The sequence below is a fragment of the Acanthaster planci genome, linkage group LG21 (assembly GCF_054643075.1).
Source record: "Acanthaster planci isolate LZ-2023a linkage group LG21, COTS_SCS, whole genome shotgun sequence".
Taxonomy (NCBI): domain Eukaryota; kingdom Metazoa; phylum Echinodermata; class Asteroidea; order Valvatida; family Acanthasteridae; genus Acanthaster; species Acanthaster planci.
The window spans coordinates 7,561,740-7,581,702 of NC_141797.1; the positions used below are offsets into that span (position 1 = coordinate 7,561,740).

Here is a 19,963-nt window from a genome sequence, read left to right on the forward strand (position 1 = left end):
GCATTTAATATTTTAATTAAAAGAGAATTCAGAGCTTGGATACCCCCCTCTTAAATTTGTCGCTCCACATATCCTTGTACTGCATACATTTTTTCATCGTCCTTATTCTCAATATACGCAAGAAACGTTTGCATGAATATACTCAGCCCGTAATCCATTTCATGCTCAAAAACGTGAAAAGTTGGATTTTTCACATTAGTAGACGAAGTATGACACGTTGTTCTCGACTCTTCCAGATTTGGAGAAGTTAGTAGTGTACTTGTTTTTAACAAACAGAGCCCATCGTGTTTGTAGCGGCCACCGACTGAACAAACATCATCATGCCGGTGGAAGTGATTCCGACGGTCACGGATGAAGAAATTCCCGGTAACCGCCAAGTCGACGAGACAGCACCAGTCGTCAGTAAACCCATGGTGGGGATCATTTACCCCCCACCAGAGGTCAGAAGTATCCTTGTCAATTTATTTTCAACTAGTTCTGTAGTTTGTTGAGCGAAATAGCCCAATTAGGCTGATCATGGTAGCCTAAATTATTGTGTGTCAATGTCAGTTGTCAGCAGTCAGGTTGTTGTGTGACATCATCAGTTGATCTTCCAGCTTGTTAAGTTTACTAAACCTTTCTGCCATCCAGAAATTACCTTTCCTGTTTGGGCATTGTATACTTGGTCACCCCACTGTTTTTTGTCATTTTAATCTTGCAAAACTGGTCCCAAAGTCCCCTTAAAAAACTAAGGCTAGGCCTACACTCTCCTTATTTGGGGAAATTTCAAATTGTGAATTGTGAGAAAATGTGACTTTTTTTACTGATAAACCAGCCATGCAAATTTGAGTCCACCATGTGTCGTGTTCACAGTTCCCCTCATAATTTCCCTAAAAACTCAAAAACCCTGCCCTTTTTGACATCAGCTCTACACAGTTATTGAGCATGATGTCATACTATCATCTAGGTAAATCCAAAGTTAAAATGCAGCTTTCCCTTCTATTATTGGAACAGGGTCCCCCAAATTTACAATCCCCTCCGTTTTGACATGTTTGACTCACAGTTGAAAGGGAAGGGTTAAGTCTCACATTCTCTACAGCGTGTATAGGGCCTACCTACAGAATCGACAGCCGCCATAAGGCATGAAATGTTGATGTACAAATGTAGGTATACACAGGTTGGAACTTGGATGTGATTGGCACTTCTTCCGTATGTGTTGCATTTGTACAAGTACATGCATGCACACTGCGCATGTGTAAATAAATATACAAAGCACTCACGTTCATGCACCATGTCTGTGTCCCCAGTTTTTCCTGACCTGTGACTCACAGACATCGTTGACAAGACTGCTGGATTTGTTGCCAGAAATGGTAAGCAGTATGGTAATCTTGTTTGCCTTACTCCCTAGGACTAGGTCTGTCAAACATTGCGTTGAAATTTCCCAGGTTTACTCTGGTGTAAGCTGTCTTGTCAAACATGAAAAGCTGTGAGAATTTAAAGTGTTGATTGCTCAATGGACCTTTTCCATGAAATATGCAAATTACACGAGCGCATGCACACTACTACCACTGGTTGGCAAGTGGGGCCGTCAACACTGTCGCTGAAAGTGTCAGCAGTGTAGGCAAGCTGCTAGTAACTGTAAGGGAGCATTTCATAATTGTTGAAGGCGGTATTTACTGTGGTACCGCTGTTTTTTTAGCGGCACCGCACTAGTTACCCGAAAGGGCTTAATGCTGGTACCGCAAAAAAACAGCGGTACCGCAGTAAATACCACCTTCTGTAATTATGAAACGTTCCCTAACCTGGAGCGTTGAGGGTCAATCAAAACCGTATTACAGCCTTTGTCCGATACTTGAGCACTCTTTTCTTGAAACTAAGTGAAATTTTCAGTGTCCTGATGTTGGAAAATAACAATTCCTTGTCTTTGAGTTCGGCACTTATGTCAAACTATACTAGTACAGAAACGGTGACAGTGGCGCGCATAGAGATTCGTATTGTTATGTCATAGACTTAAGCAACTTTGCCAACCAGTGGTAGTAATGTGCATGCGGCTGCCTTATTTGCATATTTAATGGGAAAGGTCCGTTCACATTTATTTCATCATTGGTCAATGTGTTGGTGGTCTGTAGGGCCAGAGTTTGAGCACAGGATCAGGCAGAACGAGATCAACAACGCCAAGTTCAACTTCCTGAACCACGGCGACCCCTACCATGCCTACTTCCGCCACAAGGTGCAGGAGTTCCTGGAGGGTAAGGCCCAGGAACCCACCATCGCGCCTGCTGTGTCCAAGGTGAGAGGGGAGACAGGCCAACTTAGCCCAGCCACGGGTTTGACACTTGTCAAGGGACACTAAAATGAAAGTGCTTTGCCTGTGGCCCATGATCACATGATCGCTGGAGTAGGGCTGTGCCCGTTATTTGAGTACTTGGATATTTGATCAATTATTGAGTCGTCCAATACGGGGTCAGCCACATGTTTAAAATTGTGTAAGGATGGTAAACACTTTCATGCTGTCTGTACTCTGTAGCCAATGTTAATGTACATGTATTAGCCGGATATGGACTCAGAGAGGTGATTTGGACACAGCAATCTCTGTTCAGCTTCTTTGGAAAGGACTTTTAGTTCTCAAAAGTCGCTCATTACCAGGGTGTTATTTAAGAGAATGGTGCACACACAACAACTTCTTTACACAATGTTGCCCTCAGCTGATTTTGTGCCGACATGGCAAGAATTCCATATCAGACCATCATACTTTGTCAGTGTAATAAACACCAAAAAGGTCAGCGTACTTTCTTGTTCCCTGTGGTCATTGAACCCCATCCATTCCTTGCTACAGTCAACCAAATATGAACAGGTGCCCCCCCTTAAAACTTAGTTTAGTCGGAGAGGGCATTGGAGAAGTCGATCTAAAGGTTCCCTTTTTTCCAAAAACATCACGTTTTCTTTAAGGCATTCTCAATCCAGATGGCCTACATTAGAACGAAAAATAGCTCAAATCCTCAAATGAGGCTCAAAGGTTTAACTTCCGTCGCGCATAGGACATACCTGTACATGCAGCCTGGGCAAACTCATGGACTTGTCCAATTCTTTCCAGCAAAATACCCTGAAGAGTGTAGGATTAACTAATGCTTGACCCTGAAGTCGCTGGCTTTTCCTGATGTTGTCGAGGGTGTTTTGTTTGCAGGTGTCGTCCCTTCAGCCCAAAGTAACCCCCCAGGCGACAGAGACAGTCGTCTTGAAGGAGCCTCCCCCGGAGCCAGAGTTTGTCACAGACCCTCCAACAATTAGTGCCATTGAGCTGTGAGTGATTGTGCTTGTTTCTCTTTATTTTTGCAAGCCTTTCGGTCGTTAAAAGTTCCAATTCAGGTGGTCATGCTGTTTTTAACAGTTCTTGAATAAAACCCTGTTAGGCCAAGCAAAAAAATCTGGGCTCTTTTAACAAGGCATCAGGTCTGGCTGAAATACTCCAGCGTCAATAGATGTTGTCTGTCAGATTAGAGTAGCAACCAGACAGTCCTATGTGTGGGTGTAAGTGTCCCGTATTAATGAAAATATGAATTTTAAAAGAATTTTGAAAACAGAAAAAAAAAACTTTCCCCTCCCAGCATCATCAACATTCATAAATGCCCCGGCGCGATGTGCTTAGAAAAGTAAATTTGGAATCCTGATCTCAAATGACCCCCAGTTGTCCCCTTCTTAACTTGTACATTTGGAATGATTTCTACCACTTGAAACTTTTAAAATTCTTGCCCTTACAATCGTCACTGGTTCCTTCATACCAGGGACATTGTCAAGTTGACAGCGCAGTTTGTGGCTCGCAACGGCCGTCAGTTCCTGACCAGCCTGATGAACCGAGAGCAGAGGAACTACCACTTTGATTTCCTGCGTCCCCAGCACAGCATGTTCAATTACTTCACCAAGCTGGTGGAGCAGTATACCAAGGTATTAAGGAAAACTGAAATAAAAGTCAAAGCCAACTTGCCATCGGCTTGACCTGGGCCCAATCCAATTTCATGGTGCTGCTTCACGGCAAGCGAAAAATCGGCGCTTACCGGAGCAGGAAATTCTGTGCTTACGGCGAACGTATTTCACGGGTTAGCGAGGAATCTAGGCTCGTGCGCACGTGTACATCCCGTAACTGAGGATTCTGTGCTTAAAAGGTTAGCGCGGAATTTTTCTGCTTGCTTGGTTGGCACAGAATGGAGATGGTAAGTGCGGAATTCTGCGGTAAGCAGCGCCAGGAAATTGGGCACTGGTATCCAATTTATCGAGCTGTGTAGCCTTGAAATTTGGCTCGATGGGAAGGTGTACTTGAGCATTGCCGGTAATAATGTAATCCATCGTACACCGCGTCTGAAAGGGTCTTGGCTTTTGCTTCCCTGCCATGTACATGTACAGTGCTTTTAATTAAAGCGAAATTATGTGCTAGAAGTTAGGCATTGGATTCTTTTTAGATTTTTCTGGATTCCGGGAATTTTTTACCCTCAGAGTCGTGGATTTTTCTGAGTGCAGAATTCACGCGAATATAGCCGTTTCAGGGAGAAGTGGTGCGCTTCCGGCTGTTCAAAGCTGCAAAGTGTCTCCCTATTTATTATCTTCGTTGGTATAACCCTTCTATTGTTAAGACCATTTACTGTGCAGTCGTAGATTTCGGCAGAATCAGGCACGTCGGCAAAAAAATGCTTATGATAAAAAAATATGACCACATGGTCGTACATGTTGACGTTGTGACGTCGGGTAAGTCACCGCACCCCTAGTGGCCTACGCGCCTCCCTCCACCCAGGAGTAAGTGGGGACCTCCGAGGACAGAGTTGGTTATTGTGTGCAGCTCTCTGTGTCTGAAATGGCAGCATCAGGCCAGTGCACACTTCCCGCGGAGTTGATGGGTGTCCCAGGAATATTCAGATGTTGTCGGCCCAACAAGCAGAGCTGATGAAAATACGGGGGCGTCTTTGAATAACAGATACGGTTTGAGACACTGCGCGCCCTGTGAACCCCTGTGATGTTGTTTGCTATTGTGAATATTCACACCTTCTTTTTCTGTCTCATTCATTTTGTTTTCCATTGTTTTTGCTGTTCTTCGTTTAATATCATCATCAGTCATCGCGTTACACCCTTTTTTTTTTCATCTGAGTAACAGCAGTAAACCCTCTGCTGTAGGCCTAGGTTGAAAGTAAACTTGTTTTCCCCTCCCAGATCCTGATTCCGCCCAAGGACCTGCAGAGCAGACTTCGGCAGGAAGCCGAGCAAGCCAAGCGGGTGATGGAGCAGGTCAACTACCGGGTGCAGTGGGCCAAGCACCAAGAGGCGCAGCGCCGGAAGGAGGAGGAAGAGAGGGAGAAAGAGCGGGGTAAAAGCCACGTCTGAAATTACTCGGCTGCGGCTTAGGATTACACATGACCCTATGTAAAGTGGCTGCAACTTGCCACGTGGCTAACAAGAGCGTGCCATGTAGCTTGACATGTGTTGAATATGAGCTTGCAGTGTGTTGAATACAGTTTCCCCATGTGTTCAACACGACCTTGCCACATGTTCAACATGAACACGCTGTGTGTCGAACATGAGCTTGCCATGTGTTCAACATGAGCTTGCCGTGTGTTCAACATGAGCTTGCCATGTGTTCAACGTGAGCTTGCCATGTGTTCAACATGAGCTTGCCATGTGTTCAACATGAGCTTGCCATGTGTTCAACGTGAGCTTGCCATGTGTTCAACACGACCTTGCCACATGTTCAACATGAACTCGCTGTGTGTTCAACGTGAGCTTGCCACATGTTCAACATGAACTCACTGTGTGTTCAACATGAGCTTGCCATGTGTTCAACATGAGCTTGCCATGTGTTCAACATGAGCTTGCCATGTGTTCAACGTGAGCTTGCCATGTGTTCAACATGAGCTTGCCATGTGTTCAACGTGAGCTTGCCATGTGTTCAACGTGAGCTTGCCATGTGTTCAACGTGAGCTTGCCATGTGTTCAACGTGAGCTTGCCATGTGTTCAACGTGAGCTTACCATGTGTTCAACGTGAGCTTGCCATGTGTTCAACATGAGCTTGCCATGTGTTCAACGTGAGCTTGCCATGTGTTCAACATGAGCTTGCCATGTGTTCAACGTGAGCTTGCCATGTGTCCAGCATGAGCCGTCCATGTGACCAGCATGAGTCGACCACATAGTGCCATGGTCTGCCTTTCCGCAGCCTGGCTTTTGTGCACGTCGTATTTGTTCCACCTTCTACAACAAAATTTGATTTTATCCCATGTAGTTGCCTATGCTCAAGTCGACTGGCATGGCTTTGTTGTGGTGGAGACTGTAGACTTCCAACCTGGCGAGCAAGGCAACTTCCCTCCGCCCCTCAGACCCGAAGAAATCGGCAAGCGCATCCTGGCCGAGAAGCGATATGAACAGTTTGGGGTAAGCCCAGCGGTCCTTTAAGCACGAACCTGACGTGGACCCTTGTTTTAACAATCACCCAACCTGGTCTCTCAGACAAGTTTCTGCCGAATGAATTTGCAGGCTACAACGTCCTGCTCGACATTTCAGCTTAACACGAGGAGTAATTTTTGGAACCATTAAACTATGAAATTTGTAAATGTACCTTTATTAAGTTCAAGTTGATCGGGTTGATGTTTCACAACATTTGACGTTATAATTGCTTGTGGATCATCTCTGGTATCGTAAGAAATGATATTCAGATGTGAGCAAAGTCGAAAAGAGTGCACTTTTACAAGATCTGTGGAAATTGGTGAGAAAATCAAGCACACCACCAAAAAAAAAAAAGTCTCTTTTCCAGCATGTCAGAAAGGCAAAAAAATCCAAATGCCTGTATTGTATGGGTTTGCTGTCTTCCACTTTTAGGAGCTGGAAGAAGAGGAAGATGTTGAGATGGAGGTTGCGAGCGACGAGGAAGGGGAGGAGGATGAGGAAGCCAAAGACAAGGACAAGAAGAAGAAAGAGGCCCCGCCCAAAGAGAAGGAGAAGGCTGCGGGTGCGGCAGCCACGCCTGCCGACCAGAACACAGAGGTGCAAGACATGGATGAAGGGGTGAGAAGCTGGCAGTGAAGCTGTTTTCTAGTAATTGTTAATGTTGCAGCTGGCAGTGAAGCTGTTTTCTAGTAATTGTTAATGTTGCAGCTGGCAGTGAAGCTGTTTTCTAATAATTGTTAATGTTGCAGCTGGCAGTGAAGCTGTTTTCTAGTAATTGTTAATGTTGCAGCTGGCAGTGAAGCTGTTTTCTAGTAACTGTTAATGTTGCAGCTGGCAGTGAAGCTGTTTTCTAGTAATTGTTAATGTTGCAGCTGGCAGTGAAGCTGTTTTCTAGTAATTGTTAATGTTGCAGCTGGCAGTGAAGCTGTTTTCTAGTAATTGTTAATGTTGCAGCTGGCAGTGAAGCTGTTTTCTAGTAATTGTTAATGTTGCAGCTGGCAGTGAAGCTGTTTTCTAGTAATTGTTAATGTTGCAGCTGGCAGTGAAGCTGTTTTCTAGTAATTGTTAATGTTGCAGCTGGCAGTGAAGCTGTTTTCTAGTAATTGTTAATGTTGCAGCTGGCAGTGAAGCTGTTTTCTAGTAATTGTTAATGTTGCAGCTGGCAGTGAAGCTGTTTTCTAGTAATTGTTAATGTTGCAGCTGGCAGTGAAGCTGTTTTCTAGTAATTGTTAATGTTGCAGCTGGCAGTGAAGCTGTTTTCTAGTAATTGTTAATGTTGCAGCTGGCAGTGAAGCTGTTTTCTAATAATTGTTAATGTTGCAGCTGGCAGTGAAGCTGTTTTCTAGTAATTGTTAATGTTGCAGCTGGCAGTGAAGCTGTTTTCTAGTAATTGTTAATGTTGCAGCTGGCAGTGAAGCTGTTTTCTAGTAATTGTTAATGTTGCAGAATCAACGGTCAATTTAAACCTCATTTTGAAAGAGCACAATTTTTGATTATTAAGGTTAATTCTACAAATGTGTCAGTGCAAGGTGTATTCTTACAAACTACCCCTCCGAGATTTTGGAGAGAGGATTTCAGAACACCTTGTGCAAAAGATCAGCTTTTCTAGCAGTACAAGGTTCTACCATTGCTGGTATTTGAACACTCTGCATAACTTCATTTGGAAAGTGACCTTGTGTGGCATTAGACCTTTATTATGACACTACTATGTCTTATTCCCTGTAGACCCATTGGCTATAGTGATACAACTTCATGTATGGATGAAAGAGACCAGACTATTTTCTCTCCCAGCCTGAGTTTGGTTACATTGCTTTGAATGGTAGAAAAGCAAGATGGCTGCCCAGTGATAAAGGTCTTGCCATCTTCTAGCCCACACTTACGTACATTTTTCTGATGTATTAGTGCAGGCCACAGAGATATACCCATTCAGTTGAAAATTGGCTGTTCTCACTCCACACAGCCAGCTTGTTAACCAGCGCATACTAGTTAATATCCTTCGTTTTCCCTTGTGACCTTCCGCACAGCACCCCTAACAATTCCTACTTTCAGTCCACCCAATGGTAGTTCTTGCCAAAACTGTGCATTCACCTGACTGGCATTGATTGGAAATTGAGCGTCACTGCCGTCGTGCACGTACTCTTCATTCCCATTGTACCCATTCAGTTGAGAATTAGCTCACCCTACACTTTATGTTCGTTTATTTAAACCAGTGTTTGCTTGTCAATATCCTCCCCGTGCTCCTGTGAGTTGCCGCCTTGTCACAGCAGCCTTTGACAATTCCTACTCTCAATCCACACATTGGCAGTTCTTGCCCAAACCGTTTGACTAGTTTATGTGCAAGTTTCACCTGCAGTTTTTGTTCCCTGCCAGGATTCGGACATGGAGGAGAGTGACGAGGAGGAAGAGGGCCGTCGAGTTCCGATGTCACCCCCGCCCCTCCCTGGTGCTGTGGGCTCCGACGCCTCAGCCTTACCCGCACCCCTGCCGCCGCTCGGCGAGGTGCAGATCAGGAAGAACTATGATCCTAAAGGTCCGTTTAAGTGGCCGTTCCCTCTGTTTGTTGGTTGGGCTGTCTGTCTGTACACGTATGTTGTCATCTTTGACCCTTGTTTGTCGGCCCATCCTTGGTCACTGTTTGCCGACATAGCAGTGTTTCTCCACCCACTAGTGCAGAATAATTAATTTTTCTTTTAGATCCTGAGCAAACTTTCTTCATTGAAAAATTTGTGACAAATTTTCACTTTCAAGCTTAGAAAATGATGTTCTCTCTTACAATATCTTCTTATTTTCTCCCTTCCTGGCCTGCAGCTCCGAAGCCCATCTCAGAGCTCGAGGAGAATTATCTGATCTCCCCAATCACCGGGGAGAAGATTGCTGCCAGCAAGATGCAGGAACACATGCGTATTGGTGAGTACATCTTACGGCAGAGACTTCTGAATAGCCCCCTATTTTGTATGATTTAAAACCAAAGTTAGATCACATGATAGGCTCAGAATCCTTTCGCCATAGGGGCTGAAAAACTGCATTCAGTCCAACGGGTGTGTCCTCACTGGTGATCTCAATTAAGAACAGACTCTGTCTGAAGTGGCTGCAGCTACTGCCATTGACTCACATGCCGTTTCCAGCCACAGCCGTTGAATTCAGGGTACGGCTTTGCCTGCAAACAAAGGGGTTATGTTTCTGCTGCCAGTGTGGGGGATCCATTTTGCTCACCACGGTTTTGAAGCATCAGCATCCAGCAATATCCAAGACGGCTGCCTTATAACCCTCACAGGGCAGTCTGAATGGGAACATCTATAAGTGATCATTAGACACCAGCAGGTCTATGAAAATGGAGTGTCGTTAAATTTGCTAAGGGTGCATGGGACTCGCCAACCAGATTGCAGCGAATGTTGATATGGGGTGGTTGTTCAGTATTGCTCGCTCGCAAGTTGAACCAAATGCAAGTCCCACTTCAGATGTCGGGCTGAATTTTGTGTGATGCATGCAGAGTTTTAAGCTCCACCCTTTTCTGCTTTGTGTTCACTTAGGCTTGCTGGATCCCCGCTGGATCGAGCAGCGGGATCGCCAGAAGGAGAAGTCTGCCCAAGAGGAGGTGTACGCGCCAGGCCCGGCCATCGAGGAGAGCCTGAAGCTCCTGGCTGAGAGGCGTACCGACATCTTTGGAGAGGGCGATGTGGAGACACAGATCGGCAAAAAGGTTTGTGGGCTCTGTGGCGTCATTTAATTTGCCATTCCGCTTGACGTGCCATTTGCTTCGACCATGTTTGTCTTGTTCCCTGTGGGCCTATTGGCAATAGTAAAACAACTTCACACACCAATAAAAGGGAACAGACTATTTCTTCTTCCAGCCTCGGTTTGGTTACATTGGTTTGAATGGTAGAAAAGCAAGATGGCTGCCCCACAGTGGAGGTCTATAGCTCCTCAGCAAAGACTACAGTTAGTACGAAGTAGAGGCTGGCATTTGCTTCCCAGAGCATCACGTGGCATTTCTTAATGCCAGTGTTCGACTGTTAAACTGATCTTGAGGATGTAGCTCAGTATGGTCTCTGTGCTCCCCAAACCAATACCTCATGAGTGAAATCCAAAAGAACCGATGGGTCGTACTACAAGACTACACCGTATTTGCCTCAACCGCACAGCGCATGTAACATTGTGAACTAGCAAAGGTGGTAAAGCTCTCCATCAAATACTTGATTTCATCTGCATGACAAAATGATCAACAATGCTTCGTTTGCAGCTCGGAGAGGAAGAGGACACTAAAACCAAGCAGAAGGTCATATGGGATGGACACTCGGCCAGGTAAAGCTACCCTCCTTTAGCTTCTTTCCCCCCCTCCCCACCTTCCTGGGGAACAAGGATATGGGCCCTGGCCCAAACTAGACCCCATGCACCCGCCCACCAATCCAACCACCCTTGATAGGAAAGAGCACCCAGTGATACCCACTGTGACGGGTACACGCAAAGGGTGCCCAGCCGTACTCCCCCTTCCACACCTAGTGGGCACCCACCAAGGCGGCCTCGACCTTGAGGAGTCCGCACCATCCGTTGTGGAGTCCAAACACCTGTCAAGTGCTAGCTATTTTGGAAGGCCAAGACATTGTAGGGACTCAACAAAAGTCCCTCCTAACCCTGCCCAAAATATCGGTGATTCACAGTGCAGCGTGCCACCAAGAGGTTGTCATGGAGAGGCTTATTCTCAGTCCATTATGAGATAAATAGCCGACAAACTCTCGTTCGCTAATCGCGCTGAGCACGGGGAACCTCAATTTTCCCCAATGTTTGTTGAAAATTTGAAATTGCTTATTGCGAATGGGTATGAGGTTGTCAAAGTGATGGCTTCGTGTGGCGTAGGGAACGACGTCTGCGGCAAACTCTTGGTGGCGCGCTGTATAGTGAATCACCCATTTTCTGTAGCAAAGAAATCATCCCCATAACCCAGTGACAGCCCACCACCAGTTTCACCTGACTCTGAACTCCCCCAGAAGTCCCCCTTTGCAGAGTTCAATGAATAATAAGGGAGTTTGTTGTGTCGTGCCCTTAAATGTGCAGCATGGAGGCCACAGCCCGTAAAGCCCAGGCCAACATCACCATAGATGAGCAGATTGCAGCATTGCACAAGGCTCAGGGACTGGTGTAAGTAAACTCTAACCAAATCAGAGAATTGCAGAATAAACTTCAGCTCAGTACTCAACAATACCACTGCCTAAGTACTCAACAACACCATTCCCTCAGTACTCAACAATACCCTTCCCTTGGTACTCAACAACACCACTGCCTCAGTACTCAACAATACCACTGCCTCAGTACTCAACAACTGCATTGCCTCAGTACTCAACAACACCTTTCCCTCGTTACTCAACAATACCATTCCCTCGGTACTCAACAACAGCATTATCTCAGTACTCAACACCGTTGCCTCAGTACTCAACAACACCATTGCCTTAGTTCACTATCTTTATCTGAAAAAGTATGAAAGGCTACACACCCTTGTTGATGAACAGGTTTAATATACGGGTACAAGGCTCAGGTAGCTAAACAACACGTTTGGAGTGTCACACAGAAATACCGAGAATACTTTGCCTTGATGATTCTTGGCAATCTGCCTGGAGCAGAAGCACCCCCTCATCGGTTGAAAAGAGGCACGTTGGTCAGGAGTGTTGAATTTGTTGGTAGCGATGCGACAGTCCAACTGCCTACCTAGTATTACCACGTGAAGGGTTTTTTTATTTCCATAGTTTACTTAAAATACCACCACTGGTTGCAGTATACTTCCTTGACTTTCCTGTGGTTGCAGGGCAGAGATCAGAAATTGACTTTGTGAAACAACTCAGGATTCTTGTAATGATGAATTCTCAATTCCTGGGTGGAAATCTTGAAGAAAAAAGCTTTTTTTTTTGAAGCCAAAACTTTGAAAAAACTGTGTGAGGTGACTCCTGTGGTACGTACATGCTTGGAATTGCATCCATGTCTTTGAATATGCATATTTATGTATCTGGACGCCAATTCCAATGGTCGCATTTTACCTGAATTTTCAATTTTTTCCACACCAATTTTTCTTGCTCAAAATGGCCATGTTTTGTCCTTCTCTTTTGTTCCTTTTAGCCCAGACAAGGAAAAGGAGAAGATTGGTCCCCAGCCAGTCACCAAAGCTGCCACGCCCATCCCCCCACCCCCTGCTCCACCCCAGCCCAAGCCCGCCCCGACGGCAGCCGCCCCCATGCCGGAGCCCAAGGCGGCCCCGCCCATGCCCTTCCCGCCCCGCATGCCCATCCAGCAGCAACAACCGGCGCCCCCGCCCCCGCAGCAGCCACCGGCCGTGGCCATGATGCCCATGCCCCCACGGCCCCCGATGCCCCCACGCATGCCCATGGGTATGCCCAGGATGGGCGGTGGGCTCTTGCCGGGACCCCCACTGCGCTTCATGAACCAAGGTATTAGGAACTTTTCATTTCAAGATCTTTCCCAAGAAAGAGGCATTTGAATACTTTTGCCTTGATCGAGCAGAAGCACCCCCTCATCGGTTGAAAAGAGGCACGTTGGTCAGGAGTGTTCAATTTGTTGGTAGCGATGCGACCGTGATGCATGCCTTTCCTAGACATCTGTGAACCAGCAAAGTTCAGTTCCAACCAAAGGAGCCTCAGTTGCTAAGAAAATAGCACCCTCTCTTGGTCCATAGACAGGGATTTTGAGATCGCCCGAATCCACACACCTCTCTCACTATTCTTCACATTCACCTCAATACTTTAACAAGGCATACATGTACTAAATGCCATACTGAGTAGTTATGCAAAGAACGTGTGTTAGGATCAGATTTTAATGCCGTCAACTTTATATTAATCAGCTGTGGATGGTACAGGGCTTGTGTACACCAGAACATGCTGACTTACTCCCTGTGAAGCTGTGACAGAAAATTTTTCCACCTTTACAAATCCTCTTGCTTGAACTGGTTAACAGGTAGTTGACATTATTGGCTTTGTGGGTCTACTATGGCCTGCCATGGACAAGCCTCTTTAAATGAGAATTTTCAGCAACTTTTGTGGTGGCTTTCTGAAAGACCTACATGTATACATGTATGTAAAATGGTTCATGGTGTTAATCACTGGGGCTTGTCATTTCCGACCAGGTCCGAGAATGGGTGGTCAGCCCATGCCGATGGGCGGTCAGCACATGGGGGCCATGAGGATGCCCGGAGGGCCGCCCATGCCACCGGGCCCGCCCCCAGGCGTGGATGAACCGCCCACCAAGAAGCAGAAGACGGAGGAGAGCCTTATACCCGAGGATCAGTTCTTGGCCAGAAACAAGGTCAGTGGGTACTTTTTTCAGACAAATTTGCAAAATGTTAGAGGTTTCGTAAGAATACAGAGAAAGTTTGAGATTTCTGTGTGATCGACTTGTGATTGGTCTTTTAATTGGCGTAATGATTTTCCTTGTGATTTTCGTGGCTTGATATAAATGGACTTGTGGTATGACTTGTAATTTGTCTTCGACGTCTTCCATTCAATGACGCATTTTGGGCTTTGACTGGTGCTGTTTCAGGGTCCGGTCACCTTCAAGGTCATGGTGCCTCCGATGCCGGATAAGCCCGAGTGGAAGTGCAACGGTCAGGCCCTGCAGATGACCCTTCCCCTCACCGACACCATCTCGGTCGTCAAAGCCAAGATCTTTGAGGAGACCAGCATGCCGGCCGGCAAGCAGAAATTGCAGTTCGAGGTAGGTTTCTCCAACTCTGGGCCCCTGACTCTTCTCCACTATATTGTGGCCAGTATTTGGCTTGAAGTGGCACCGTATAACTGTTGTTGAAGTCCGAAACCTGTACAGTTTAACAAGATCAAACAGGTCAACTATTTCAAAGGCCAAACAACATTGGAGTCGCAGCCTGCCAGCCACGACGGTGTCCAAGATATTACCAGGAATGCTCAGAAGTCATCGATATATTCCAAGGAGCCGTCTATGACCGTGGAAATTGAAAAACACAGAGAACAGCTCAGCCAATCTTTTCAATACAAAACATGCTTTCGTTTAAAACCAATCTCTTGCAATCCCCCATGCCATGAATCATTCCATGTATCGAAATCGAGGATATATACTACTCAGCATCAATATCTTTTGGGGTGTTTTTGTGTACAGGGCTTGTTTGTGAAGGATTCCAATTCGTTGGCTTTCTACAACTTCAGCAACGGTTGCACCCTACAGCTTGGCCTCAAGGAGAGAGGAGGTCGCAAGCGCTGAGCACCGGTTGCAGGCATGACAGACGCATTAGTTACCACTGGTTACCAATTAAAACTGGTTTCAACCTTTCTGTACATGTACCCTTTTAGTGACCTCAGAGGCCAGAAGTGGGTAGAACTGAGAGAAAAACATCTGGGCCACGGATGGCTAGCATTTGTTAAAAATTCATAGATTTTTGAAAACTAGTCATGCCATTCAGGCATACAGGACTTTGATTAGGCCCAAGTTGGTAAAAAAAATTGTTTTCCAACAACCTGTTTGTATATTTGACCAAAACTTCTCAAAATTTACCTCCTGTGAGAAATGACCTGGGTAGACAAAGGTACAGCATCTGTGAACCCAAAATTCTGGCTTGTAGCTGTATGAAGTAAGCATTCTCGATGCTACACTTTGTGAAACTAACCGATGAAGATTCAGAAAGTTACTCCAAGAAATAGAGGGATTTCACATCAGCGCTGTCTGCGCATATCTGCATCAAAACCGAGGCTCTCTGTGTTTAACTTTGTCGCCGCGGAGTCGACACAGTACATGGAGTATCCGGTTCGTAAGTGTGACGCCACTTCAGTTTAAACCACGCCCACTGCACAAAATACACGACCACCGCAGGTACGTTAGTTCGCGGTCAATTGTCGTTATTTTTTCTTTTGATTTTACGTGTCGAGTCATCCTGAAAGACTCTTTTCACAAAAATTTGCCGCCTGAAAAGTCTGAATTTAACATACCTTTATGTATTTTGTGTCTTGACTCCTTACTTTCAATGGTCTGATCGTATTAAGAATTGAAGCTGGCACATACAGCCTCATTTTCAAACGCGGAAGTGCGCAGATCGATGCTAAAAGCGTCGTATTGAGATCCCTCTATTATGCTTCGGTTGTACCAGTACCAACATAACACTTGAGTTGAACTTTATGTATTTTCCAAAATCCTGACTTTGTTGACTGCTATGATTTAAACTCAAGTCTAGTTAACTTTTGTGTCCTGTTTATCCTCTTTTGTAGTGAATCCGTGTAAAAATCAGTTAAGATAGCAAGGTTTTGGGGGATATGGAGAGGCATATTGTACATAAACATGCACGCATTTAAGCTTTAGTGGGATTTTTATTCCAAATTACAAACTCCCAATCAACATGATTTTACTTTTTTGGGGGGGCGGCGGTTTAGGACTTGATGCCTCAGCCTTGTTAAAGTGTAACAAAAATAACTACCGGTTGGGTAGATTCTTTGCTTTAGTGGTAAGAGGATAAAGGACTTTTCAGGCTCAGGCTGAGCCGTCAGACTTGTGTGACAGGTGCCTTGTACACATTATGAAGTTTGACAGGCATCATACCATCGGGCAATAATTTGTCACAGATGAACAAGGTAAGAACATGTCATGCTTTTCTTCTTGATGGAGTTCAGGTTAGACATGTAGATAAGATGTGGAGGGAGGAAAGCAGCCGATCCCCTCAATCAGTAAAAGTGGAGGCATTTTTTGGTGAAAATTGCAGACATTTCAGTTTTTTTCATGTCAGTGTGTCAAAGTGCTTGCTCCCATTTCACTATTACAGCATCATCAAAAAGGAATTTTTTCTGGTAAAATTTATTAGTTTGTTTGAATTAATAGAAAATGTACAATAAAGTTTTAATTTACAAACTTAATATTGAACATGATTTTGGCAAATTCTAGAATTGAGTCCAAATTTCAAGTTACAGATCTGAAAATTTGACAACTGATGCTTCGAATTCCAAACACCCAGTTTCAGTAGGTCAGTTCAATGCAAATCATGGTTAAGTGAATGATTTTGTAATCAGGCAACTTCAAACTCCAGGTTTTTGCGAGAGCAAACTTTGATGGGTGGTAGCACAAACCAGATAATCCCAAATCTGGTTTCAGAATTTCAAGAAAAATATCGGCTTCTCCAGTTTCTGTCTCCAATATCAAGAATTCCACCAGTCTTTCTGGAAGCCAGTCCATACCCAATGTGATTAGTGCAGTCAAATTGAGAACTATTCATAGCAAACATTTAATTGGATAGTTATTTTCTAAATTGAAAGTATTCCCCGCAGAAGTATCTTTTTCTCCCGCCTCTTTTTGGAAGTTCGGCCTCAAAAATCAAAGTCAAAACCAAATTAACCCAAACAAGGTATTCAAGTCCCATCACTAATTATTCAAAATGTCTGATCAGTGATTGGACCAGACATTGTTTCACTGATGTTTATTCAAAACATCTGGACGTTATGTGCAGAAGGAAGCAGAGGATGTGAACTGTCAGTCTTGAGTCTGAATACAACCTTTTCTGTGAGCTCCGGAGAAAATTGGACCAAGGGTCAATGTGTGTACCAGAACGGGCGGTCACATGCAAGAGCCTCGTCTCAGCTCTGCTTTTCTTGCGAGCTAGATCTTGCTGAGGAGGCCACTTTCCGGAGCGGACGTCTGGATGAGTTTCTGGACCTCCTTGAAGCAGGGATGGTCACTTCCCTTCAGGAGTTGTAGCAGCATGGCCTCGCTGGTGGTGATGAAGGCACCGCTCTGCCGCATCCTCTCAAAGGCATACAGCCTGCAGCGTTAGGAAAACACCGAAGCCCTGCTGTAAATTATCCGGTAGACTACGCTTCCCCCCAGGATCAGATTCCATATCACTGTACGCTTGGCTCAGTGCTTAGAGGTCATTACAACAACAATGTAGTTTTTAAAAATACTCTTAGGGCCTTACTCTGAGAATGAAAGAAATATATTGAAACAATCTCCATTTGTTGTACTTTTATTTTCTACTAGTTTTCTTGGGTCAACTTATTTCAATTTCCACAAATTTTGTTGCCCGGTTTCTTGTTTAAAATAGTATTTTCCAGTAGGGATCTTTTCATGCAATTTTGCAGTAATGGCTTTTTATGACTGACATGACCGAATATGTATGCACGCCGAGATGTCTCTCTTGCCGGTGGGGTATAGTTTCCACACTACACATGCCTTTCAATGTAAATTTGTGATAATGTATGGCAGGCCTTGATTTAAAAATGGAACCATTACTCGCTCACTGGACTTTTTGTTTTAGCGTTTAACTAAGGGCCGGCGACCATTTAGACCCAGTTTGAAAAGGGCCCCCCCCCCGGTATTTAAAGCTCGCCCGGTTGCAAAAATCCCTTTCATACCGGCCTGGCTACCGGCCTGGGATGCTGGACTGGTTGTTGATCTCGAACTTCTCCATCCTGGGGTCTATTGTTTGCAAGTACTGGTACATGTAATCTATCCCAGAAGGAACCTGCTTGTGGTTTTTAATCCTTCAGCTCTATACAATGTTTACACTAATCCGCTTAGACCCCTATTCATCTGTGCAAGTATGTTGGGGGAAGCCTTTCATCAGGGACTTTGAAATGCCAATGTGCAGACAGGCCTTATAGTTTTATACCGGCCTGGAGTAGCCTGAATACCGGGGGGGGGGGGCCCTTTTCAAACCGGGTCTAAATGGTCACCGTCCCTAACATTGCCTCGCTTTTTTCAAATTCATTATTTCAATCATGGTGAAGTCTTCCGATCAATTTCAAAACTTAAAAGAGGATGAATCACAACTGCCACAATTAAGAATACTTATTCACCGATACAAATCTGAGAAATCACAGTTTCAAACAGGTAGGTATTTCTTTACCAGCCCACCGTTCCATAGTACATTTTACAAGCCCGCAGCAGTCTACAACTTGTATGCTGGTCTAATGCTAAGGTTGAGGCCTGATGTATGGAAGCCAGTATCTTGTAGCTGCAATCATTTTCCATAAAGCGAAAACTTTTCAACCTGGGTTGAAAAATCTCAACCCTGGTGCGGAACAGGCCTGATCTAAATCCTGATCCAGAACAGGGTTGTTCTCAACCCTGGTTTGGAACAGGGCTGATCTCAACCCTGGTCCGGAACAGCGCTGATCTCAACCCTGGTCTGGAACAGGGCTGATCTCAACCCTGGTCCGGAACAGGGCTGATCTCAATCCTCGTCCAGAACAGGGCTGAGATTTTTCAACCCAGGCTGAAGTCAATCTCGGGGTTGGCACGTCAAATGTGAATTGTCAGTTTTCAATCCTACGTCAGCCCCAAGATTTGTCTCCCGTGAAAAGGTCCAAAGGTGAAAAGGTCCAAATTAAACCAATTGACAGCAGGCCTATCCCCTCACCTGTCTACCATGCTCCTTGAGGAGCAAGCGTCAGCGATCACATGGACGTCCAGGCCCCTCTCCAGCAGGTCAAGGGTTGTCTGCTGGATGCATGCCTGGGTCTCGATACCGCAGAGGATGACTGAGCTGGTGCCCGCCTCGGTCAGCTTGTGTTCCACCTCCGGGGTGCACATGGTGAAGCAGGTCTTGGCGATGATGTCGTGGGTGTCACGGTCGATGCCAATCTCCGAAACAGTCGGGCCAAGGCCTGTGAAGTGATGTAACCAAAATTATGCAGTTTCCATACGTGTAAAGCTACAGACTTTATGACGATACTTTTTTTCACATTTACTTATTCTTCCTGTAACAAGATGTACGGTAGATACTGCATGTTGCAAGTATCAGGCTTTAGGTGTTACATTTGATCACTTTGGACAAAACTTTGATTTGATTTATTTGCCTTTCCACCCACAATTAAATAATGATAGAAAGAATAAATGTATGCATTAATACGTAGATAACAATAAAAAAAATAAGTAGACGTAAGAATTAAGATATCAGGACCAGGGCCTATGGCTACATCATACAAAACAAACACACTCATGGAAAGACCAGGGATGATGCAAAAAAGTTGTAAAACATGTATTATTTCCATTGTCCAATTGCATTTGGATCTGTTCGTAGTGAGAATCTTCGAAGTTATCTGGGACTAGTAGTAGACAGAGGAGAACACGTAGAACGACATGCGTACATCATACTCAGAAAGTATGTATTTTCTGCGTCCTGAGCATAGCCTAATAATATGCTTAAGACACACGTCGTTCTACGTGTCCTTTTCCGTCTGCCATGTCTCAGTACCATCTGTGCCTATACATTAACAGTGTACTCTTCACACCACGTTGTGCGCTGCTTAAGTTACACAATGATGGCCTAAATCTGTTTAGCGCTAGCATGGTGCAGCCTGGTTTGTTTACCTTTCGGATATTGCTCGGTCGTGACTATCAGCGGAAGTTTCATGATTTTAGCTGCTTTAAACATCCTCGATGCCACCTCTACGATCTGAGGGAAGTATCGGATCGTGGGACGGAACTTTTCCTGCATGTCACACAGGAAAAGCGCCGAGTTCTGGATCAAAATTTGTCCGATTCGCCGCGATGACATCGTATCCCATAAGCTGAATCGTCAACTGACACAAGTTGTACCAGGCTGCCCAGGCA

The 19,963-nt window shown here is 45.1% G+C and overlaps 2 protein-coding genes across 2 annotated transcripts; one reads left to right on the plus strand and one right to left on the minus strand.

The window, feature by feature from the left end:
• The first annotated feature begins 106 nt into the window (after positions 1–106).
• Positions 107–16,269, plus strand: sf3a1 (splicing factor 3a subunit 1). The gene is made up of 17 exons (XM_022243822.2): positions 107–447; positions 1,311–1,349; positions 2,109–2,269; positions 3,164–3,279; positions 3,762–3,921; positions 5,176–5,329; positions 6,240–6,388; positions 6,833–7,018; positions 8,771–8,930; positions 9,209–9,307; positions 9,931–10,100; positions 10,641–10,702; positions 11,453–11,536; positions 12,506–12,834; positions 13,527–13,705; positions 13,940–14,113; positions 14,531–16,269. Exons 1-17 carry the CDS (start codon positions 321–323, stop codon positions 14,630–14,632), a joined length of 2,451 nt encoding a protein of 816 aa, XP_022099514.2. The 5' UTR covers positions 107–320; the 3' UTR covers positions 14,633–16,269.
• On the minus strand, positions 15,710–19,962 carry LOC110983994 (isochorismatase domain-containing protein 2-like). The gene is made up of 3 exons (XM_022243753.2): positions 19,721–19,962; positions 18,768–19,014; positions 15,710–17,168 (listed from the first exon to the last, which is right to left on the minus strand). Exons 1-3 carry the CDS (start codon positions 19,905–19,907, stop codon positions 17,006–17,008), a joined length of 597 nt encoding a protein of 198 aa, XP_022099445.1. The 5' UTR covers positions 19,908–19,962; the 3' UTR covers positions 15,710–17,005.
• Position 19,963: the final 1 nt, after the last annotated feature.